At 35.4% G+C, this 26,560-nt stretch overlaps 1 protein-coding gene across 3 annotated transcripts in view; it reads left to right on the top strand.

Moving 5' to 3' along the window:
- Positions 1 to 26,560, top strand: part of TRAF3 (TNF receptor associated factor 3) — a 78,206-nt gene that overhangs the window by 44,309 nt on the left and 7,337 nt on the right. For all 3 annotated transcript variants that reach the window (XM_014055054.2, XM_087726697.1, XM_087726706.1), the window contains exons 3-10: positions 103 to 217; positions 10,431 to 10,689; positions 13,134 to 13,185; positions 15,731 to 15,835; positions 16,796 to 16,963; positions 18,993 to 19,073; positions 22,332 to 22,406; positions 25,387 to 25,479. In XM_014055054.2, coding sequence (XP_013910529.1) covers positions 10,448 to 10,689; positions 13,134 to 13,185; positions 15,731 to 15,835; positions 16,796 to 16,963; positions 18,993 to 19,073; positions 22,332 to 22,406; positions 25,387 to 25,479 — 816 coding nt within the window. In that variant the 5' untranslated portion in view covers positions 103 to 217; positions 10,431 to 10,447. The remainder of the gene's footprint in view (positions 1 to 102; positions 218 to 10,430; positions 10,690 to 13,133; positions 13,186 to 15,730; positions 15,836 to 16,795; positions 16,964 to 18,992; positions 19,074 to 22,331; positions 22,407 to 25,386; positions 25,480 to 26,560) is intronic.

Genomic DNA, 26,560 nt, shown 5'->3' on the forward strand with positions numbered 1-26,560 from the left:
ACAGTCTGATTATGTATTCACCAGATATATTTTAATTCTATATGATTCTGTATACGTTTATATTTTGGATGTGGGTTTAAATATGTTCATCTGTATCTTTAGGTTAAAAGAGTCCACATTTGATGACATCAACTGGGATAGCCTGAGTGTTCATTTTTCTTTGACGTTTTCATCTAATCAAATTTAGATGTTCTTATCCTTTTCATCTTTCATACAGGTAAGCTATTTTATTCTGGGAAAGAAATATTAACGTTTAAGAACAGAACTGATGGTATGAGGGCCAGCATATTGTATGGTTAAGACTTGGACTCTAAGGAGGTGTGTTCTTGTTCTCCATGAAGGTAAGCTGTGTCACCTTGGGCAGTCAGTGAAATATAGGGCCAAGTAATGATAGATCAGATTAATAAAACAAGATTAACTGATGATGAATTTGGTTCAGCCTCTACAAAGAGTTGCAATGGAAAAGCCATCTTCCTCAGGTAGCAATGGAAGTATGGCAGAGGTGAACTGTGCTGGCAGTATGTCCAGCTTAAAAGGTCAGGAGAAGAGTGCAGCTTGCCTTCATTAACCTCTGATTTAGAAGACCAAATTGGGAGATTGGACCCCAGTTCCAAAACTGGAGAGGCCTGTGAGACAGATAGCAGCAGAATCAGAGTCTTAGACTCTGATAAGGAGATTAACTTGCAGAAACCAGTGAAAGCAAAAGAGGATAAATACCAGTCTTATCAGGTATTTTGTAGCTAGAGTGGGGTTTCACATAGGAAGTAAGGCAATATCACATGTCCAATGTACAAATTGGAAAGTACTGAAAGTACTAAAATTGTGGCAGGGAGGCACTGCTGTCTGATAGATACTGAAAATGTACAGATAATGGGGAGTTCCTAGGACTTATTGAAGGGTAGAGGCTAATAGGACTAATTACAAGTTAAGCAGAAGATGAAATGAGTTAGGGTTGATGTATTATATGCCAATCTAAACCCATAGAAATATCCTGCAATGATGTTGATGAGATTGGTAGATGGCCAGTGCAGGTTTAGATAAGGGAAATGTATATTTTTATGTTTAGGGGTGATTTGATTGGGGTTCAACTGGACAGATGTAGATATAGCAGGAGGTGCTAGGGATTGTTATAAGGTTTTTGGAGCGATAAGGCAACCCATAGAGAAAAGGTGGTTTTCTTTCCTCCTAGTGCAGTAGAGAAATTAATATTCTGCTATTCTGCTCTATTATTCTGTTAAAAATAAAGGTATGCTTTATAAATAGAATTGTGGGCCTTTTAAAAACTTATTCTTCAGACTCTGTTACTTTTGGGCTTCTTATTTTTAAGATATTTTTATTTTCATATTATTTCTAAAAGTATACTTTTCTATCTAATTATATTATAATTATATTTTTCAATCATTTTATTTTCACTTTTCCAACTTTTATTATTATTTTTCTCCAAAATTCCACACCTTGTTTTATATGCTTCCTATTATATATTTGTAATAATTTAATTATTATTAAAGAATTGAATCGAATCGAACCTTCTTCACATTGAGCATAACTTAATTTACTGTACTAATATACATCCAAGTTACAAATTTAGAAAAAATAATTTTCTCCCCATAGCTTAACCTTTATTTCTATGCAGTGTAGAAATCATCTTTTTAATTCTAGCTCAGCAAAAAATCCATTAGGAATTACCAGAAATACCAAATAAATAATCTATTCATGATCAAATAGTCCAACTTTATATTCCTTCTTTTTGATCTGCACAATCTTGATCTTTAAAGCATTCCTAGGGCATGACCATTTATTTATCACTGTTTGTCTAGAAGAATAGGCAGAGCAGAGTTAAGCTTGTCATCAGTTTAGAATTCCTATGTGGCCAAAAATGATCTAAGTCCAACCACTTCTGAATTCCGTTGACATTTATCTGGAGCCAATTTAGTGTTGAACTTTAGTTAACTAGATTCTTGGATATCAGCTTGAAAAAAAATTTCCTATGCTGAAGTTTAACAGATGGTCTTGATTCTTTGTGCCTGTCACTTTGGCACTTAAAAGGAGTCTTCAACGCTTTCACCAACCTCTGTAAATATCATAAAGAGGCATCACCTAGAATTTCTTGTTGCAGCAGTTCCATGTCCATTTATTTTTCTTGATTTGTCTTTTGTGTTTCCATTTTGGTAATCTCAATTTTGTTGTCTTCCATGCTTTCAAACTCTAAAATGTCTATGTCAGATAAACATTTTTTTCATCATATTTTAAAAGTCTATGCATTGAAATCTCTATTCTTTCTGAGATATTAATATTTCAATCCATGTTTCAAAATACTTTTTTTAGATAAGAAAAAGATAACTAGCTTAGGCATTTGAACTCTTTTTTTTTCTGCCTTGTCCTTTAGTTCCCTCTAGTGTCCAATTCCAATCTTCATCAAATCTCCGTTCCTAGCATGGTTCCTTTCAGTCATTTCCCATGAGGGTATATTATTTAATTATAATATAATCTCATGGGAAATGACTGAAAGGAAATAGTTAATTTTTAAAATAACTATTATTTAATTAAATGTATGTTTTTCAAATAAACATTTATAATTAAATAAAAAACTGCCTAGTTTTTCAATCAATTTTTTTTTAAAAAAATAAGCTCTTTTTATAAAAAGCTTTTTGCCAATTCCTTAAAATTTTTGAAGAATGTAAAACTCACCAGATGTCTAATTAAGCTCACTGTTTTGAAGGTCTCTAATATTCCTAAAGTGGTAGAATTGAATATTTTAAAATGTGATTAGAAAATGAATTCAACAGCTTTGTGTCCTTCTCTGCTGCTATTGAGAGCAAATATATTATCTTCCTCCATTCCTGGGGCTTGAACTTGCATGAGGAGGTTCCCTGGAGGAGCTGCCATTCGTAGCACTCATTGGCAGTCTTCTTCCCAGAGAGATTCAGAGGACTGGCCTACTTGCTGGTCTGCCTGTCTTTTCAGCTCGCTTGCCAAGATATCTTTAGTCAGCCCCTATTCACACTGCGAGCTACTCATTACTGTATTTTTTATTATAATCTTTTTTATTAAATGTTAATTCTTTCTAAAGGTCTGTCAATTCTAGACCTTTACTGACCTTTCTCCTTGCTGTTTGCCATCTCTCTTGTGCATGTGTGGCTGTCCATCAATGTAGATCTTGATTGCCTCTAGTACTGCTGTAGCCTTAACTTATTTTCTATCTGCACTGACCTTCTCTGACATAAGCTGCTATTATGTCAGGACCACTTGGCTCTAGTGCTGGCCCTCATCACCTTATCCCTGGCTTTCCAGTACTAATGGTCTGGCACTAGCTCTTTTTGATTGATACTCCCTGGCATTTGATACTTCTAGCCTACTCTGGTATGAACCTCTCTGATCAGTGGTTTATCCTGTTACTCCCATTCATTCCTCTTCTCTGGTTTGACTTTCTCAGGCAATTTGTGTGTCTAATATGCTTCAATTTGACTCTCTCTGTCACCTGGTACTGTTGTTTTTGTTGCTCTGTGCTGATTCCAGCCCCATCTACAGCTTCTGCCTGGCTTGGAATAAGTGAAAATGCTGGGGCCTGTAAAGCTAACTTTTTCTGGCCTCAACCCTTCTCAGAGTTCAGCCTAGTACTCCAGTGCTTTCCAGTTCCTTGTGACTGGAAAACCCCCTTTCCAAGGGACTTGCCCTCTCAGACTTTCCCTGGCACCACTTCCTTTTTTTTTTTTTTTTGGTTCTCTTTAACACTTGAACTCCTTTTTCTCTCTCTCTCCTTTGTGGTGCTGCACTGCAGAGCCAAGCTTTCCTGTGCCTGCTCCAACTTCATCATTGTTTAAACAACGGGCTCCTCAAAATGGTAGTGGTTCAGTCCTTTTAAACCATTGGAGCAAAGTACAGCTATCCTTACCACTGCTGGTGTCCTCTCACAGAGAGGTTGTTGCAGAAAAAAGAACATATTACTTCAAAGCCAGCTGTTCATCCCTCAATTCTTAGATACCAGAGTTCCGGCTGCTGCTAGTAAACACCAGATCTTTATGAAATAAGACTATACCATATATGATGGACAGAAGCACAGATGTGGTGGAACTGAGATCTTGTTGGGCAGCTATGGGAACATTTGCTCTCCTAGGTTTCAGGTCTTGTTCAGTTATGATGCAAGATCAAGGAGGTGGTGCAAGCATGGTTGTGCCTATGCCTTTTGCAATGAGTTCAATTTCTCCGATGCATCTATATAGGGAAAGCATTTAGACTTTGGCATAGAATGATGGCAACTCTTCCAGATTGTTTTTTTTTTTCTGAATGTAACTCTTTGCCTTTTGTAAATAAATATTTTTTTTAAAAAAAACCAAACAATGAAGTAAAAATATCAATATTCTATCATTTCCTCCATAATATCTAGTATTTCAATTCCAGTTTCCAAATGTGCTAATAAAAGGATCCTTTTGAGACTATACTGCAATTCTGCTTTTATGTTTACTATGCCCTGCCCCAAAGAATCTGGAATACTTCACATGTGCTATGAATGTGCATTTCTCTGTGTGTTCCTGTGGTTTCCTGTGCTAATGCACCTTAAATGGTAAATTATTCCCCACTAGTCTTTTGAATTTGGTGTATATAGAGTTAGTAACTTTGTAAAGCTCATTTCATCTATGAAAACGAATCTTTAGGAACATCCTGTGATGACTAAACCAACTGTTGATTCCCCAACACCTCTTAGGACTCAGCAAAGATTGGATAGAAAATTCTATATCTTTTCCACTTCATTATTTAAAATATAAAGCAAGTTTGAAAGACTACTATTGGGCTTGGAAAAAATGAAAGAGGTTGATTAAGCTGCTCTTTCTGCTGTTCAGTGCTTTCTAAAATATAAATTATGCAAAGGAGAAAAATGCTGACATTGACTCTTCCTGAGCATAGACTTACTCAAAGGACTTCAGTTCACTATAAGAGTTTTCTGTGACTGTCAATCAAAAATATTAGTTCATTAGTCCTGCAGGTCCTAATTGAAAACAACATAGGAAGCTATTAATCATAAAATTACACACAACTATTCACAGGGAAAAACACAGTGACTCATCTTATTTCTCTTCTAGACTTCATATATTCATATTCATAAACTTTAGAGCATTGGGATTCATCAGGCACTACTTTTCCAGAATTGGTTTCTTATCTAGACTGAAAATCTAGGGAGTCGTATTTAAGAATCCTCCCATCTCATGAGTTTCTGGAATTGGGGGTGAAACAACAGGCATTTTCCTACACCCATTCTCCATGGTCACTCCCACTCCCATATCCTGGAGACATGGTGGGCCCCTTCCTTCCTCAAATTCTTAAGTATTTTATTTCACTATGTCTTTGATTCTGATTGAGTTTAGTTCATCATTATACTTATATTTTTTTAATGTTGTATTTTACTTTTGCTTTTCTTTTTTTTTCTTTTTTTCTTTCTGCTTTTTGTAACATGGCCCAGATCTGCATGGATTAGAATAATCAACAGATACTGAATCTATGACCAAACATACAGACTTTTTAAAGTGTCATGTCGCAGATTACAGTGAATGATTCAAAAGTCACTGAATCTTAGAATGTTTGTTTCACATGCAGGAAAAAATAAACTGGAAGAATTGAATGTAGGCTAGAACATTAAAGCTTAAGAATATATTTTAGTTCTGATTTACTGATCAATAGTAATCAAACGAATGTCATAATGAGCAATTTTAAGGATGTGATTACCATACCATTGTTCCTCTGTTTCCATGTTGTAACCAAGTTTTAACCTTTTGCTACTCTTATTATGTATTACAAGTTAAATCCAAGACTTTTGATAACAATGATAACTTTTAATCCGGTTCATTTCAAATACATATAAATTATAAATACTTCCTGTTAGAATATAAAATTGTGCCAATATGTGCATTTGTACAACTGTTTTTAGTAAATGGTACACCATTTACTGCTCATAAAAGCACCTTCAAAAACAAGGAAGAGAAAGAACGGTTTTACCAACAAGGTGTCAAGAATTAATGATGAGAATATACTGAAGAGCTTTATGTCTGCAACAAAAAGACCCAACCTCCCAAGAATGATGAAGAAAGGGAAGCAGAAATGGGACCAGCTGTTCTGTCCCAAGCCTCCACAATATATACCGACACAGACTTGGCTGTCTGCCACAACTAAGGAGGGGGATAAGCAACCCCTTGGCTGGGGGCCCAGAAAGCTATCTCTATGAAACAAGGCTTGAACTCATGAAATTCTTCCAATCTTTCCCCTCTCATCGCCCCACCTATAAGCTCTCCAGGAGGGGCCAATCAGTAGGCACCTGTTCCTTCTGTGACCCTTTTTCCAAAGCTGCTCCCTCCTCCTCACAGCGCTACGCCAGGGACAGCCTCCCTCTGTTCTTCCTCACTGCTCCCTGACTCAGACGCCACCTGGTGGCCAACAGACCTCTCTAGTCCCTACTCTGACTCCGAACACCCCCCCCCCCCAGCCTCCAGGGCAGTCCCATAGTGTTCATTGCTGTCAGATTCCACCAACAGCTCAGCCGGCCACTGTTGGGCCACAACACCAGCTATCCTTTAGGAAGAAGTCATGTGGGCAATAAGCCAGTTGCCAAACAAGAAGGCCCAAAATATTGAACCATCCCTGAGGTCTGCATTATCCACATCCATCATAGCTTTATGCCAGAAAATCTGTGAAATGAACTCAAGGCCACAGGATTGGAAATGATCAGTATTGATTGATTAACCAAAACCAGTGATTCTTAAGGATTATTCTCATTTCCACACAATTGCCCTTATCAGATATACTAGCCAGATTCACCTTAAGATCATACAACAATATCCCACACCGTATTTTTCGGAGTATAAGACACTCTGAAGTATAAGATGCATCTAGATTTTGGGGGAGGAAAACAAGGGAAAATATCTGCCTCTGCCTCCCAGCAATTTGCCTCCTTGCAACAAACAGTACAGATGATATACACTGTAGTGTTATATTTCAGACTATACTTGTACAGATGTTGTTAAAATTGATGTGCTTTCTGGAAGTATAATTATTCTCTGCTATTTAAAAGAATAGCACTTTTTAAAACAATAGCCCTGAGCCTCTTCAGATCAAGCATTTATTTTAAAAAGCTGCTTCATTTTGTTAAGTTGTGTAGAATAATATTAAAGCAGTCTTTAAAAAATAAGTCTAATATAATTTGAACATTCTATAGGCATTTATAGGTGTTGACTTACCTCCTTCCAGCAAACAGCCTGATTAGCACAAGAAAAAAAAAAGCTGCCTCCTAGCAATTTGTCTGGTGGATCAAACAGCAAGTTTCACTTTCAATTTCTCCCTATCATTAGCTGTTAGAGGCTGCAGAGATTGCTATAGCTTATTGAAGCCTCCACAAGCCCCTGTTTTCTGCAAAGAGGTAAATTGCTGGGAGGCAGAAGACAAGAGTTGCAGGAGATGGATGGGTGGGGCTACATTCAGTGTATAAGACACACCCAAATTTTCACCCTCTTGGGGGAGAAAAAGGTGCATCTTACACTCTGAAAAATACGGTAGTATCTGAGCATCAAGACTGGACTACTGCAATGCGTTCTACATGGGGCAGCCCTTGAAGAGTATTCGGAGACTTCAGCTCATCCAGAATGCAGCCGCGCGAGCGATTGTGGGTGCACCTCGGTACACCCATGTTACACCTATCCTCCGCGAGCTGCACTGGCTACCGATTGGTCTCCGGATACGCTTCAAGGTGCTAGTCGTCACTTATAAAGCCCTTCATGGTATTGGACCTGGGTACTTGAGAGACCGCCTGCTGCCAATTACCTCCCAAAGACCCATTAGATCACACAGGGCTGGCCTCCTCCGGGTTCCGTCTACTAGCCAATGTCATCTGGCTACGACCCGGGGGAGGGCCTTCTCTGTGGCAGCTCCGGCCATTTGGAACGAACTCCCCGCAGAGAATCGGACCCTCACCTCTTTCCAGGCCTTCCGAAAAGCCGTTAAAACCTGGCTGTGTCAGCAGGCCTGGGGTTGATGAGTTCCCTTCCCCTCTCGATTTGTGTGGCTGTTGGTCGTTTTTTTAAAATGCCTGTATTTGTCGTTTTGTTGTGTTTCCCTTTCCCCTTTGGGTTTGTGCGCCGTCCTGAGTCCCCTCGGGAATAGGGCGGCATATAAATAAAACTAAAGCTAAACCTAAACCTAAAGAGAATTACTGAAGCTCAAACTGGTTTCAGGATCAATATAGCAAATTATGCTAGAGCATGGAAAAATCTTAAGAATATCAAAAGAACATTTTACATCTGCTTTATTGACTAAAAGAAAACCTTTGATTGTGTTGATCATGACAAGCTGTGGAGAGCCCTAGAAGACCTGCGGTACGATCAATCTGACCAAGTTGGTGCAGTTGCTGAACACAAATCAGGAAGTCATTGTATGAACATCATATGGACACACACAGACTGATTGAAGAAAGAGGAAGAAGTGCTTCAAGGTTGCATTTTTTCACCTTTTTTATTCAACCCGTATGTCAAAATGATCATGATAAAGCTGGAACTTGAAGAATCAAAAAAATGAGTAAAGATTGGAGGAAGGAACATCAACAATCTTTAATATGCTAAATATAATCATATCCTCAGAAACCAAAAAAAGACTGGAAAATTTGATCAAAAAGATTAAAGAAGAAAGCAAGATATTTGCTGATGATCTTATGATCTTCCTGAACATATAAAAGACTAAACTCATGACCACTACAAAAACTAGAAATGTGTAAATAACAATCAATAGTGAAAAAATTGAACGTATGCAAGAATTCACTTTCCTAGGATCATTAATTGATCAAAGTAGGGAATGAAGTCCAAAAATAAAGTATATAATCACATGTGTCACCCAACATTGATGAATTTAAATTGAGTATGGAAAAGCAAGGACATCAGGCTGGCAAATAAATGCAAATTAATATGCACTATTGTGTGCTCCATTACTACTTATTGTTGTGAAAGTTGGACCATGGAAAAACTAGATAGGAGGAAATTCGACTCGGTCAAGCTATAATGTTGGAGCAGTTCCTGTACATTCCTTGTACAGAAAGGTGACAAACAAGCAAGTACAGGAGTGTATAAAATCAAATATCTCACTGGAAGGCAAAATCACAAAATTCCATCTTACTTATTTTTGCCATGATGCAATTCACTGGAAAAGGCAGTTATGCTCAGAATGGTCAGTGGTAAAAGAAAAGAAGCTGCCAAAAACATGGCTAGACACCATCAAAGCTGATACCAGAGCACAAAACAATTGAAAGAAGCCATTCAAGATTTGAAAATGTGGAGAGAGTTGGTCCATAGATTTGCCAAGTATCAGAAAACAATTGAGCAGAAAGCATCAGTACAGCTAGTTTTACAGAATTGAGAACTATTGTGCATGTTTTTGATGTAGCAAATGTTTTTCATGTACTTATGGTTGTAGTACAAAATAAGACATATGACATGTCAGAAGGAAAACTCTGGATACATTAGTTTCCCCTTTTGCTTTTATTAAGATGACATAAATCTACTGGAAGAATTAAATACCACTAATGTAAACTCTGATTTTGTGGAATATGTTTGCAACTGCAACTTTATTTGAAACGTTGGAATTAGTTAAAAAGAGAGAGAGTAGATGAATCATTCTAAAATTAGTGGCAGGAATAATTCATGTGAATTTCAAGAAAGACAATACAAATCAAGAAACGTGAACTCATAGAGCTATAAGAGATATATTTGTTGTGTCTATCTTCTCACCTTGAAATGTGACTTAAAGTACAATTGGGAAAGTTTACCTAATGCTGTTGAGAAGGATGAGATGGCAGCAGATGTAATACATGCTCTTTACCTGCCAGTTATAAGAAATACCACTATGTTGCCTTTCAGGAGCTGGCTAATCTTGATCCAGGAGTAAGGTATTTTGAGTTGATGAAGTGCAGAAATAGGACAAAAGGAAAGAATTAAGCTTTTGCACAAATATAAACAAGAGGTAACCATGTCACACATAGTTCACTGAGAGCTAAAATGTTCCAGTTCCTTAACTTCATTGATTTATTCTTAGTGCAGATATGCAGGATTAGTGACAGCATTGCTCCTCTCTGTGACTATTAATGACCCTAATACTTAGGAACCGTAAGGATGAACAAGCTGAAAAAATATTGGTATTCACTATGTCTACTAGAAATTATATTTCAACAGGTTGGTATGAATGAAAAATATTAAGTTTGAGGTGATAGGTGGTTACTTGATTATGAATCATTGAGGATTAAGCCTTATCCATGGATTGGCCCATGGGAGGGAGTAGTATGATTTCAAGCAAATGCAAGCTTTATCTGTGCGTTCATTTTCATATGAATTGTATACATAAAAGATTATCCTTTATGTTACTCTTAATATGTTTAATTATTGAGCATACATATGTTTTCTTTATAGTATTTATTAATTCCAACATGGATGGAAGCAAGAAAGCAGACCCTCCAGTTTTAGTGGAAACAAAACAGCAGAAGGCAAATCCTGATCGCCACCCTATGCCATCCATTTATGTACCAGAACAAGGTGGTTACAAAGAAAAATTTGTGAATGCAGTGGAAGACAAATACAAATGTGAAAAATGTCATCTCATTTTGTGCAATCCAAGACAGACAGAATGTGGGCATCGCTATTGTGAGACCTGCATGAGTTCTCTGTTCAGGTTAGTCATTCTTTATATATATATATGAACTGGTTTGAAAAAAAAATGAAATTTAAGATTTTAAACCTGTATCTCAATTCTTTCTTTCAACTGACACATTAAATAATAATAATGTATGCATTAAGTACTTGCAGAAAGTCTGAGACACAATTCGAAGTAAACATAGGTTAGGTTTGTATTGAGCGATCCATTACTCATATTTAATATTAATTAATAAGGTCACTGTAGATCTTTCCCTCTAATGCAGAGGTTCTCAATCATGACAACTTTTAAGATATATAGTTTTAATTCTCAGAATTTCCCATAAGTAGCTGGGGAATTCTGGAAGTAGAAGTCCATATATTTTGTATTTGCCAAGGATGAGAAACATTGCTCTAATGTTATGCAACACTTCAAAACATTTCTAATTCCTGTTGCTTCCAGAGCACCTTAGAAAAAGCATATGTATTGCCACTGCTCTTCCATGAATTAGGAGATGATTAGAATTGCATTGACCATTCTGATTATTTACATCTATAATACAATATTGAAAGAGTGTTATCTGCAGAAGAACATTTGAACTCTTTCCCCCAACCCAAAAGTAGGATAGCAATGAAATATCCAAGGAATAATTTAATTTTAAATTGCATGTGTGTGATGGTGATGGTTGATACAAAGCTTACAGGAATTTGAAATATTGCACTGAGACTGAAAAATCGAAACATCTGTAATTACTGAATGGACAGAAAACATCAATGTGACTTTTACAGATGTATAGGAAAAAAAAGAAATTGAAGGCTTTTACAGTAGCTCGGGTTCAGTTATTGTTCTTGGTAGGTCCTAATTACAAATTTCTGCCATTAGGTTCACTGCACAGATTTTAGATATTTTGTCGTCCTTGATCCATCCTTAAATATACAGATATCAGAAATGTATCTTCCCGATTTTCCTTATAAAAGTGATTTTGTATTACAGCTTTCTAGCTGATCGTTTTCTGATATAAAATGTTTAGCATTAGTATATTACCAAAATATTTTCTGTCAGAAAATAATAAATGAATGTAAATTTAAATATATAAAATCTGAAAAGAACAGAAGGCATTTTAGTACCTAGCATCGTCCTGGCATTGTTGCTTTACATGCAGTGGCCTTCCTGAACAATGGATTTCAAAATATTATTTTCGATGATTGTATTTTTTTTTCCTTTTTGCAACTACTAAAATAAATGACAGATGTGCCATAATGATGATTTTCATAATAGTTTTTCCTTCCCATTTCTGGCGTTCATGTTAGCATTCAGTGATAAAGCTGTGAAGCTTTAGTACTTCTTTGGGTCATTTGAGGATACAAATACAAGAACTACCAATGATTTCTCAGTGACGATTACTGCTCAGTAATCTCTACGACATAGCAGTTCAAGAGAACAAACAAGACGCTCAAGTAGATTCAGCACGGACTAGAAAACGATGCGACCTTTCTGCTATTTGGTCTGCTGCAGAATGTAGTTTATAGCATTGTGCTTGTACCCGAGGAACAAACAATAAAGGAAAAAAATACAGCCAGTGCAGAACTGTTGCTTTTAAAATATAAGGTTTCAAATGGACTAAAAATGGTCAAGGACTGTAAAGATGGTAGCTGTTATTCAAATGCTGGACAAACAATTCAGTGTGGTATTATAACAATTATTGCTCTATTTTAAACAAATGCCATCGCAAATACTTGGTTGTCCACACACCATGCAAAAATTTAAAAAATACACATGACAATCATTAAAAAAATCTATGTAGCAGAAGGCAAACTAGTAAAGTTGTTTCCTTCTCACTTCTTCTAATCTCTTCTACTGATAACTACCACCTCAGCTTAATTCTCTCTCTTTCCAGACCAATGGCATGTTTTTCAGCTAAAACACTACTCTAAATTTTTAATCTCCAAGAATAAAATAGACCTCTCTGGGACCCAAAGATATTGCTGCAAATACAGATTGTATTTGAGATTGATGTTTTGCTTCCTATTTATTTACTTTAATAGTAAAGAATGTAGAAAATTGGTGGAACAAATACCTTGGCAAATGCCAAGAAAGGTATACCCAAGTCTGTGGGCTCCCATAAGTGTCACAAACAGAACCTGTGATTTATGTGTTGACATACAAGAACAATGAAGCAGTTGTGTTTATAAAAACGTATCCTGAATTGCAAAAATCAAAATTTACATTAATAGTAATATTGCTCCAGTCTAGTTTCTCTTTGCTTTGTATCTATCTCCTTGGTCTCTCTGTCAACATACATCAGAATGTCATTAATATTAATCCACTCATCTCCACATCATTTCTCCCATTTTCTGATTTCACTCTCTCTCTCTCCCTCCCTCCCTCCCTCCTTCCCTCCCTCCCTCCCTCCCCCTCTCTCTCTGTAATTATATCTCTATAAAAAATATTATCTAAAATCAAGGGTATTTTTTCTCTTCTAGTTCTACAAGTCCAAAATGTACAGCATGTCAAGAAACAATAGTGAAGGATAAGGTATAAATTTCCCCCATAATTTTGCCATTTTGCGTTGCTGCTGTTACTATTACTAGTGTAACAATACTTTGGTTTGGTTATATTTTGAAAATCCATTAGAAAAGGGCTTTGTGGTATGTAAATGAATCTTTGCATTTCTTAGCTGCAGAGTTTTTATGAATGCAGTTATTGAATGAACAGGTCTTTTTTTAAAAAAAAATTCTGGGTTTTCCCCCTGTGGCTTTCTCTAAAGCTTCACCTATTCAATGGGTTGTAAATAGTACTTGCCATTTTATTTTTATAATGTATTACACAAATAAATAATAAGGTTGGCAACAGACTTCTTTTTGAACAAATACAGGTGGTCTTCGACTTATTATCACAATTGAGCCCACAATTTTCATTGTTAAGTCATGATGGACATAATGTGGATCCGCATCCAACCTTTTCTGCGGTGGGCATTAAGCAAACCCATTGTTCGTAATGGGGCTTTTTTTTTTTTTGCCAGAAGCTGGAAGTAAGTGCCAGAAATTAGAACTTAAATCCAGGTCAGAAGTCCCTTTTTTGAGATCTTTTATAATGTTGAATGATGCTCAGTTGTCTATAACTACATATACAAACATTTCCTCTGACAATACCCATTAAGGGAAGCTGTTCTTTATAAATGTACATGCATGCAGATAGCCAAAGATAAATGTCCAATCCCCAGAGGCAGCAGGAGGAAAACATTTAACACTAAGGCCTTCAAAAATAGATATGATTGCTCTTCCACAAGGAAGCTGCTTTGCATTATGAGTATATGGCATGCACACATGACTGGGAAAATACTGAAAAATTAAAAATGAGGAAGCATACAGTCCAGTATCCTTGCCCATTTAGTGCCTTTAGTTGTACTGCGTATCTACTCCACAGAAACTGAAGCCTTGGGAATCCTGGCATTTGCACCCTTAACATTTGAGGAGACTAGGTTGGAGTTCAGTTTGCTCTTTGCAATATTGGCCAACCAAACTCACTGACAGACACAAAGAAAGATATTATATATTTCCTGTGATAACCTCCAGCTGATATTCAGAAGGTGATTGGGAGTTCCATTGAGCAGACATGACCAATTGAATTTTGCACTAGTAAAAAAAATGTGTATTTTTCATTTTAAAGAAGAGTTCAAATCAGATTCTGGCAATTGAAAGTTAATACCATTTAGCTCATGTTTCTTTGTTGAAAAAACAAGTCCAAATGTTCTGCTACTATATAACAAAATAATAGGGTGCTTTAGAGGTTGTAGTACTACTTTAGTGCCTGAACTGCTCTTCTATGACATTAATTTTGATTTTACCTGCTATAGCTCTTCCTTTATATATATTTTTTAATCTGGACTTCAAATTGAGCTGGTTGTGTAGCATTTATCATACAGAACATTGCTTAGTGCACAATCTTGTTATCTTATTCATTTCTCTGCTCCTTAGTCACTTGTGACAGATCCTTATTACTCTTTATAGATATTTTTATTGCCTCATAAAATCTACTTTAAAACCAGTAAGCATTGACATAAGGTCTGCTTTTCTATATATAGTCTAAACTCACTTTATACATTTTGTGTCCATATGTATTCCAATAAGAAGAGGGTAGACAGTCCTGGGAAATATACTTTGCTTCAGCTGTATATGTGACAGCTATGAACTTAGAGAACTATTGGAACAATTCAAAATCAGTCTACAGCTGTATAAATAATATATGGCAGGGGTCCACAACCCCTGGGCCGTTGCCCACTACTGGGCAGTGACCTGTTGGGAACAGGCACACATGCATATACGCAGCTCTTCTTGCATGATCAGTGGGCTGGCACACATGCGCACAGCTCGATTTGCAAAAGTGGTAGGCCAATTTTCTTCTCCCCCCCCCAAAAAAAACCAGGTCACCAAGCCTTAAAGGTCTGGCAGTTAATCCTTGCATGAGCACAAAAAGACTAGAGTTGAAAGATGTGTTACTTTTGTCACCTGACTCTTTGAAGGGTCATAAGCAGGTAGGAGAGGATAGGTAGTATTTCCAATTTCTATTGAATTATGGTTTTCTACTATAGTTGGTATTAAGAAAAGTTGGAAGTACACAGAAAGTCCTAAAGGTTACTGAAAATTTCCTTGGACTCCATATTTTTTTGTTTAAAGACGTATCTGTAGCAACCAATCTTTAATGTGGAAAAAATGTAATTGCAATTTTCTATGGCTAAAATGGGGTATTTGTTCATTTTCTCACATTTTGGACTGAGTCAAAAAATAGCTCAACATTTTCAGATTTTACAAAATATATCTTGTTGTGCAAAGAAAAGAGAAGTTCTTGTATTGTCAGTTTGTGGCTGTATAGCAACTGCCTTCAAAATTTCTTACTCTTAGAAAATGTTCTAAAATAGTTTGTCAGATTTCATGTGAATTTATGTTTATATATTTTAATTCTCTAAGAGAAGTTTATTTATCAGAATGTAGTTATTTGCATCAAGAGGGTTAGTGCCAAAGTGATAAACATTTAGATCACCACTAAAATTATAACTCTATTAAATGTCTGTTAATTCTAGATATTTAAAGATAATTGCTGCCGAAGGGAGCTTCTAGCCCTTCAGATATTCTGTAGAAATGAAAATAAAGGTTGTCGAGATCAATTGACCTTGGGACAGTTGCTGGTAAGTAGCTAGAAACCTTCCAATATGTTTTTGTCTCTCCCTCTCCTTTCATCATTGAATGGTGATTATATGATTTGTGGTGTTAATTGAACCTAAGTTACACATTGCTTTAACAAAGAAACCCACATCAAAGTTGTAATGTATGAAGTAAGTTAAGCCTCTTGACCAGGAGTGTTAAACTAGCGACAACACGTCAACTAAAAATATAAAAACACAGTGAAAAATCACTATTTTTGGATACTAAATTCTTAAGTACTCCACCCCCAATAAACTTTAGTAGTATACTTCTGTCAGTGTTTTGCCAGTGGTCCTGAACTTAGGACCACAATTGAGTACAACATTTCTGTTGCTAAGTGGGACAGTTGTTAAGAGAATTTTACCCCATTTTTACAACCTTTCTTGTCACATTTAAGTGAGTCACTGCAGTTTTGAAGTTAGTAAGGTTGTTAAGTGAATTTGGCTTCCCCATTGACTTTGCTTGTCAGAAGGTTGCAAAAGATGATCACGTGACCATGGAACATAGCAACTGTTATAAATATGAGTCAGTTGTCAAGCATCTGAATTCTTATCATATGACTATGGAGATGCTACATCGATTGTAAGTGTGAAAAATGGTCATAAGTCACTTTTTTCAATGCTGTTGTAACTTGGGTCACTAAATGAACTGTTGTTAAGTCAAGGAGTACCTGTATCATATTTTAGCACTGCTGCTGCAATAAGATTCAGATGTTTCTGGGTGGCAATCTCAAATTCATTGGCAACCAGGCGTTTGTGTTTATTTCTCAGCTGTTAATATAATATTAACTTATATTTTATGCCCAAAGAAAAACAAGGGGAAAGATATTTTGAATTTCTTGCAATCACTAAATAAAGTTTATAGGATTTATTATCTTTAAATTGATAAATAAACGGAATGTATTATCTTTTGTGTATTGGTGACTTGGTGTTTGTTGGTTTCAGACACATCTAAGAAATGACTGTCTCTTTGAAGAACTCCCATGTCCTCGTACTGATTGTAAAGAAAAAATACTGAGAAAAGATTTACCAGATCATATAGAAAAAAACTGTAACTATCGGGAAACAACATGTAAATACTGTAAAAGCCAAGTACCAATCATTATGATACAAGTAAGTATGCCTTCTTAGAAAGCAGAACAACTTTCCAGGAAACTAACTATGGTGAACAGGGTCTTTTGAAGAACCTGGGACCCGTTAAGACAGACAGTTCATTCAATGTCATATGCACTCTCTTAATATAATAACAATGAACTTTTTCTCCATTGTTTCTGATTCATTACAATTAGCAGGCTTGTAAATGGGATTGAATGAAAAAAGTCCAAAAGGCTGAAGTCTCCTAAGGTCACTTTTATTGCCTTCATTGAAAAGTGGAAGAATATTTTTGATATGATTATTTCAAATAGATAACCATGATTTGGATAGCAATCTCTCTAAGTATAGGGGTCCAGAGTAATTGTCTCTCTAGAGGCTGTAATTTGAAAGCTGCCTAAACCAGGGGTCTCCAACTTTGGCAACTTTTAAGACTTGTGTACTTCAACTCCCAGAATTCCTCAGCCAGCGAAGCCAAGGTTGGAGACCCCTGTTCTAAACAGTTTACAAACTGGGAAGCATATGCTCTAAGAAATGATGCTGCAGCATTTGAGCTTCATTTAGAACATTTGGAAATTCAGATTTCTTAAACCTTTCATTCTGTTGATTCTAATAAGGAGTACTCAATGGCTATATTTGTTTGGGGGAAATAACAAACGTATACCATTTTTCCCCAAATCAGAGGGAGTTCTCATACAATAGAGCAAACCAATTGATTTTTTCCGTATGGTCATAAATTCGAGGGCTTAAAAATGAAGAGGGAAGGCGGAAGGAAGCTGTATGGGACTGGGGGATGGAATGAAAGTTATACAAATAAGCTTTGATATTTTTCTGCTTTTGATAATTCAGAAATTTGTAGCCTCTACTTGTTCTGCAAAGTAAGAAATATCAGTTACCTTGAGGATTTGCAATTCAATGAATAATTGACTAGTATTTTTGGCACTGTTTATGATATTTAAAAAATAATAATTTAAAAACAATATCACATAATTGTACATAGGGAAGGGCAATCTTTATCAACCTGATACCTGATTGTATCTGTTAGTTGTAACTTTGATTACCATAGTAGCAATATTAAAACCTTATTTCTTTAGCGATTTCTTTGCAGATTTCAGGATTTAAGGGGACAAAATGCATGCCTGTAGCCTTCTAAAGTCTATATTTTGTACTCAAATTCTCAGATACAAAAAATAAACCCAGTTGTGTTTTGCTTGAAACAAACCTCTGTTTGAAACATTCTGTGCTGCTTACATCCTATTGAAAAAGAACTTGAAACAGCTGAAGGGTCCATGTATTTGTTGGAGCCAAATATGGAATGTTTCAAGCTCTGAATGAAATAGTAAGAAGTGGTTGTGACTGCATTGCTATCTTCTTTTTATCACAGTGCTGCAGAAATAGGAAGGATGCACAGTTGCGGAAAAATCAGCCAGTGTTTTAAAACTATCTGATATAGGATGAATTGAACCATTTCTAGGGACAGAGGGGAGGGGTCAGTGGTAGAGAAAGGGAGAGAGAATAGGAGAGAGGGAGAAATGGTAAGATAGTTGTTAGGGGTAGGGTACTTAATGGATTATTATAAAGTATCCACTTTATTATTGTTCTATAAAACACTGCTATAATCAAGTGTTGTTCTTACAACTACAGACATACACATACACATTAAAAAGTGATATGTACATATATGTCATACATCATCACATTTGCATACACACATGCATATACATCTTGCACAACTAACAAGCAAAATGCATTATTAGAAAATTATGTCAGGGTAAGATCATTTGTGCACATTTATTTCCAGATAATGGAATTCAAGATAATGTACATTTTGTTCAAACTTGGAACATTTGAAATGAGAAGCTGGAGGAAGAAACATTTTGTGCCTCTCTAAAAGGCAGAAGTTTCAGTCCTACAAATAAATTCTATTGACAGGTTATAAATTCATGTTATTTGTTTTAAGAAACAACTTCTTCACCATTTTATTTTTTTGTCCAAACAAATAATTATGAATGTACAAGTACATGACATGACTTTTCTTATTGTTTCTTAGAAACATGAAGATGCAGACTGTCCTTCTGTAATGGTTACATGTCCTCATCAGTGCAGTGTTTCAGCACTCCTCAGAAGAGAGGTAAAAAATCATATTGCAAAGCTTTTTATGAAATCAGATAAGCAGAATGTTTTGTTGAAATAGTAATTTGCAGAAGCAGTTCCAATACATTTGAAAAACAAGAGAACCATTCTTTCTATTGCTGACATTAACTTTGAAGGTTCTAAGCTCCCAGAATAAAATGCTGCAATTTTCTTAAATAGATAAGTAAACAAACATCTGCATTGATTGCAACAATTTTTTCCATTTACCCTTATTATATGCTGCATTAAAACTCTTGTCACAGATATCAGAAAAACTTGATTGTGCTTTGTAATGAATGTATTATAAGAGAATTTAAGTGTAGTGTAATTGCTTGGTAAGTTTAGAGCCATTACACTAAGTTCATAATCTCTCATTTTTGCCTTATAACTTACATTAATCAATCAATCATGAGGGCACAACATTTCTAAGAAAGCAGCATACAAACTTTTATTTATTTCCTCCAATACTCTCTTTGATTTGAGAAGCTATTTGTACTAGGAGCTAAAGTAATATACATGTAATGTAATATCTAGCCCAAACACCTACAACCTACATTAAAGATAACTCATTCATACAGGATGAAAATTCTCCTCAAATGAAATTTAAAAACTACCTTTAGAAATAGAGGAGGGGTTTTTGTTTGTTCGTTTGTTTGTTTGTTTGTTTTGGTCTGTCTGAGCAAAAATCAGTACAGGAGATATATTAATCATTCCTTGGCAATACTTCTCCAGTTCTTTTTGGCCATTTTATTCCCAAAGTTCTTTTCCAAATGAACTCCAAAACTGTCTTGGGTTTTTTTTAAAAGCCCTGAAGGTAGATGTTTTAGCATTCCATATCCTGCCAAACAATTTTTCTCTGCAGTTCAAATGAATGGTAATGTCTTGTATTACTATGCAACTGATTGAAGTAATGTGATGCTTCACCTTCAGTGTGTATAACTATAATCATATTCATTGACCCTAATTAGAAAAAATTATGGTATGATGAGTGTATTTATTGGTCTGAGATTAATATCAATGTCTTCTTTTGATAGAACATTTATTAGAGGTCTACTCGACCCAATGGAAACAGGTTTCAATCCGGGGGGGAGGGGGAACTAACTATTCAGAAGATGTATTTGAATTATGTGTAGAATAAGCACCCCACAATGCTTAGTATTTACACTGAAGTTAATAAGGTTTGGTGGTTTCATTACTGACTGGGAAATAGATTTCAGTCAGAAATAGACTTGTGCACTTCAACTCCCCAAATTCTTCAGCCAGACCTCTATAAACAATCAGGTTTTGTAATAAGCAAGTAATGTTTAGAATATTTAATAAATTCAGAAAAATCATTACAGTTGAATAAAGCTTATATACCAACATCATAGTTGAGGTTATACTTTTGTGGGAGAATTTTATTGAGATTAAATTATAAACAAAGTTTATCCAAAATTTTCTGAAATGGGAGAAGTAGCTATTTTATTTGGTTCTATCTTATTGCTTAAGTCAGCTGGTTTACCAACAGTCAAATAGTAATCTCTTCCACTGCCTTGAAAATTCCCCACTAATATGAAAACTCCAACCAAAAAATATGTGTAGGACAGGGGGGGCATGAGTGCATAAAAAATGAAGGTAGCTTTCTTTCTATGAAGCTGACCAAGTAAAATTGTGAGGTCTGGAAGGAAAAATAATGTTCAGGAAAATGAATTTGTGCCATTCTCTTTACACTGAATAGATTTTTCTCTAGATGATGTTATTCAATTTTAAAGAATTACTTCTTGAGCAGTATGGATTGGCTGTTGTTCTTTATTTAAAAATTACTGTAGGAAGTTATATTTCTTGGACTTTCTCCCCCTCAACTTCTATAGCATCTTAAAAAAAATTCTTAATCTTTACAAAAATGGAAGCATATCCTATGTTACCTGCAGTTATCCTTATTCTGATGCTGTGAGGTGAAGCTAAAACTGTTTTTTGTCATTCATCTATTATATGCCATAAACAAGAAGTTGATCTGTGGAGATTTTACAGACTCCATGATCCTGAGTCATATCTCCAATAGATGCAAGCAGAGAGCTGAAGAACAAGGCATGTTAGAGACCACTGACATTGTATCAGACAGCCATTGTTTCAGTGTAGTCAGTATTCAGTGATCCTTTAGAGCAGAGGTGTCAAACTCAAGGCGTGCTTAGATCTGGCCTGTAGGCCTGCCCTAGAAAAAGCGAAGGACCAGTCCATGGTGCCTCTGCCAGCAATAATGGAGCTCGGGAGGATCGCACGCAGCCCTGCTGGGCTCTGTTTTCAGCCACAATGGTCTCCTGCAACTTTCCGCCAGTGAAAACAGAGCTCAGGGAGGCTGCAAATGGCCCACCAAGGTTCCATTTTCGGCTGTGACGGCCTCCTGGAGCTCTCTGCCAACGAAAATGGAGCGGCATCCCCAAGCTCTGTTTTTACAGAGTGAAAATGTTGAGTGACATTGTGCTGGCCATGTCCATTCTGGCCATGCCCCCCTGAGCTCAAACACAACCCTGATGTGGCCCTCAATGAAATCGAGTTTGACACCCTTGCTTCAGAGGATCCAAAAGCTTTTTGTGGAATAATAAAGACCATTTCTTTATTTACTATTTGACATATCTACTTTAGTCTCCATTGCTCTTAGATATTAGGATAGTTTTATATATATATCCATATATATATGCAGTGTGAAACAACATGTAGTTACTTAAACAACTTTTATTTCTATGTGCTGTTTTAGTAAATACAAAATTTAATTTACAAATGTACATGTTTGTTTCATGCAATATTTGTTTAAAGTCTCTGTCAAAATGTTCTATTTTCTTATCACTGGAATTTTGCATGAAAATCTGTTTTGAATTAAAATTTGGGAAGCAGCCTGAGGGGGAAGGATGTGCATTAATACAGTGAAACCTCTATCCAGAATGATTGGCCCACAAGGTTACTTAATGTGCCTTTTGAAAAATTGGCTTTTCGATAAAAACACACTGAAATCCTTTTGAAATTAGCTGAAATGATTATTTGATTAGGTTTCACTGTAAATGTGTCAATTTGTATATTCCACTGGAATGTTCCTGTGATTACATGTGTATGTGTATACTCTCAAGTACAACTGGAGGTAATATGAACACATGGTTTTAAAATAAACTAAAACCAATCAACCACAATGCAAACCTATATTGCATTCCCTATATATTTTTAATCTTATTATGCATACATTTTCCATCCCCCCAAAAAAACTCACATTTTTTTCCTATTACAGTTGAATGCACATTTGTCAGAATGTATTAATGCCCCAAGTACCTGTAGTTTTAAGCGTTATGGCTGCACTTTTCAGGTCAGTATATAATGATTTATATACTTGATGAAAGTCTGCAATAAGAAAATATTATTAATAACTCTCTGGACTGGACTTGATGTCTCTTGTTATCCATGAAGAGAAAATGCATCCAGTTGCTTGAGTGATTAAAAGCTTCGTATTGGATTTATAGTAATGTCCTTTTTCTTTTTTTTCATACTATAGAAATTTAAATGGTTTCAAGAACTTTGAATATCAAATTTAGAATATGAAAGACACATTTTTAAATTCAATAAAGCAGACTTTAATTATTTCAGCTGTTTCAGCGATACATTTTTTCTTTAGAAAAGAAACATTTCAATTCTTCCTGTTTGAGTGGAATGAAATTCATAGCAAGCTAAAAACGTGTATAACTTCCACTGTTGTGAATTTCGCTTGGATATGTATTCCACATACAGTAGATTCAGAATTTAGTGAATTGTGCTCAAGAAAACTAAACATATTAGCCCAGTACAAATCTTTTAGAAATATTATTGTAAGTGCGAACAGACTTGTCTAACTCTTTTGACAAAGTTAAATTGGCAAAAACAAATTAGTATAGTAGAAGATGGGCTCTTTTTTTAGCAAGGCTATGTTATGTATATAATTTAAGTTGTGCAGTACATGTTTTTCTGTAAATTGCTTATTTGATATCAGTGTTAAATTCCAACAAGAGAGTAATATTAAAAAGGCTAAGGGTAAAGAGTAGCTCACTGAAATAAAATCCCTGCATGTCTTTTTCTCTCTCTAATCTATCTTGTAGACATGTGACCTGTGGCTTAACCTTATTTATTTGAATATTAACTGCCCTTTTTAAAATCTAATGTTGAATCCACAAAATACTTTGTCCCCCATAGTTTAACGCTTTTCAATATTTTGGAAAGGAAGGGTAGTGTAATCCAAGTTCCATACAGAGCTATCATTCTCACTGTTTAAAATGGGGCTGTATTTCTATGTAATGATGTTATAAGATCAGTAAGGAGTAACAAGACAAATAAACTATTTTCTTCTAAAAGGCTCTAGACACCAAATAGCTTTGAGTGATAAAATAAAAACATTAAGTGGTTTGCATGTAACACATTTGCTCTAAGAAGAAATAGACTGTGATGTTAGCATTGCTTCCCATTCCTTCTTTATTTTTATGTTGTGTGTTTGAAACTATATGTGTTTACCTATAGTTTGAATATATTAAAACACAATGTACATATTGACATAAGGATACTACATTTGCAACTTATTCTACATAATAATACTTTATCAAAATGGTATGTGTACTAAAGTATGACATAAAGGAAAGGCAAATGCAGCTTTTTCCTTAAGTACTCCATATTATAATTTCTTTTTCAATTGTATAAGATGCAGAACTATATTGTGTCTACAGCACTGAAGTGTTCTGTACATTCCTTAGAGTAGGGAATTTTATTTTATTAAAGCAGGCAGTGCTGCTATTTCAGGGGGTAGATGAATTGGGTCTGACTGTTTTCAGTCTATTCAGCTCAAACAAAAGCATTTTGATAACCTAGAAATTTTGATCCAGTCCATCAATAGCAGTAGACTTATATACCGCTTCATAGGCCTTTCAGGCCTCTCTAAGCGGTTTACAGAGAGTCAGCATATTGCCCCCAACAATCTGGGTCCTCATTTTACCCACCTCGGAAGGATGGAAGGCTGAGTCAACCCTGAGCCGGTGAGATTTGAACCGCTGACCTGCTGATCTAGCAGTAGCCTGCAGTGCTGCTTTTAACCACTGCGCCACCTTGGCTCTTTTGTTCTTGTGGAATTCTTGTGGAATTTTAATATAACTAAGAAAATGACTGCTACAACTGTTGCCCTTAAAACCACACTGTTAATAATGTCCAACTGCTTGTCCTTCCTTTCTTCTGTCATGGATAGAAGGTAATTGAATTGAAACTCAATTTTTATAACTTCATGGACATATCCATGTAGTTTTCTTAACAACAGTAATGATATAATATGGCATTGCCTTCTCCCTCCACGCTTATAGGTCTCAGATCTGCTGGCGATCAGTGGCAGCCCAGCTGACCTTCACCAATCTTAACTGACTAATACTTTGAGATTGGTGCTGCCACATAAATTTAAAATCATACAAACATCTCAGAGCCAATAGTCTTGTTATCTCATCACTCCATAACCAACTAGATTTTTCTAGAAAAAAATCATATTTTCCTTTTCTTCCATGGAAAGTGGTATATAATTGCCATTAATAACTTTATTAACGGTGAATTTGTCTAGACTCCCTTTAAGTTTATGTCTGTCATATCATATAACAGTGGCTCTGTGAAACATTTTTGGTTTGTCTGACTGAATCTCTTGTAAATTATCTTAATTGGATATCTCCAGTTTTACTAGGATGAGAAAGAGAAAAATGTCATTTCCTCTACTCATTTCTCTATAACCATGTACAAAGATAGAAGCACCAGCACCCACTAGTTGGCTTTAATATAAGGTGCTCTCCCAGGAGAGTTTGCTATAAAGATAAGGGAACTTAACATTTGCATGGTAAAACAGTGAAAGGAAGAGATGGTTTAATTGAGAATGAATGGATGTTCACAATTAATCAGTTAAAAGAAATATTGGGAACACTACAGCAAGGCAGGATTTTTGACCCTTTTTGAGGTAATTATTTGCTATTGAGCAGCATTTCTGGAACATTTTACTTTTAAAAAATATTCTACGTAACCTTCAGTTAGATAAAAGATTCTGAAATGTGATTTGAAATAATGTTAACGTAGTTGTTATGTTTTTAAATTTTCATTTTTGGTGCATCACTAATTATTGGAAAGTTGGATGTGTTGTTATTTGTACTGTTTTTCTATTAAAATTGGTCTCCAGTAATATGTTTGAAAAATGCATCAGTGGGTTAATATACAATATTGTTCAATTATAGATGGGCAAATGCTATACTTTAGTGTAGGTTTGCTAAGAAATGAAGCTGGCTAAAATATATTCTTTGTCACAGGGAACAAACCAGCAAGTTAAAGCACATGAAGCCACCTCAGCAGTGCAGCATGTAGACTTATTGAAAGAATGGAGTAATTGTCTAGAAAACAAGGTACATCTCCTGCTCGCATTATCTTTCATATTTAATATATTTTACTAATGAGCACAGGTAAAATTCTGGAATTTAAAATGATTGTCTTCAGTTTTAAATGCAATAAAATGACTTAAATTTAAGAGCAAATCCAAACCAAGCTGCCTCATAGTTAAAAATAAACATTGAAGTAGTTTTCTTATTCATATTGTGCTTTTAGCTGGATGCTTCTCATAAAATACTTCCCATTGGGTTCATCTTATTTAGAAAAGAGTTGGGGACTTTTAATAATAGAGCTGAAGACTTTTATCATTTACAACTGATTAACCATCTCTGACAGAGGCTGTGCCAGAAAATGTTACTGCATTTCTATTTTTTTTATTCCTCATAGAACTGTAATGCATCATTCACAGAATTAATTTCTGCTATATTTTATTGCGAAGTAAGGTTTATTCTACTTGTTGGATCATGAAATTGTATACTAAACTTATCTATAATTGTTCCAACTCCAGTCCTTTTCCTTTTTGTTCTTTCTTCTTTACACCCCTTATATAACAAGTATAATAATAAATATAGTACACTCTACCATATACATTTTTAACATTAGACTTCCTTAAATATACATTATCAGTAGTCCTACGTTATATAGCAATGAAATAAACCCACCAGTCATGATGTTAGCTTCCTTGCACCCCAATAACAGAAGTCAGTATTGGCTATTTAAATTGTAGCAATCAAGATGTTAGCTAAATCAATTTAAAGTTTATTTCTGCACTTCTCAAAATCATTAATGCCCATGCAGATGTCTGGAATATTTGTATGTGTTCTCTCAATACCTTAAGTACTTCAGAGAGAAGGAATGAATATCACTGCTGATATTGGAATTCTCTCTTCTACTCCATCTCTATCCCCACTTAGGGAAATGCCAGAGAACATGTTTTAGACAGTTGTGCTTCTATTCTGTTGTTTCTGATTAAATGGTTTGTCTGTGTTCCAAGAAAAACAGGCCAAATGGAGAGATGGCATAAGAGATCTTCATATGCAATATTAACAATTCTTCTAGAATATTAACAATATTATGCAATATTAACAATTCTTCTGG

The sequence above is a fragment of the Thamnophis sirtalis genome, unplaced genomic scaffold (assembly GCF_051295495.1).
Source record: "Thamnophis sirtalis isolate CommonGarterSnake01/CBP01778 unplaced genomic scaffold, rThaSir2_p1.2 scaffold_1, whole genome shotgun sequence".
Classification (NCBI taxonomy): Eukaryota; Metazoa; Chordata; class Lepidosauria; order Squamata; family Natricidae; genus Thamnophis; species Thamnophis sirtalis.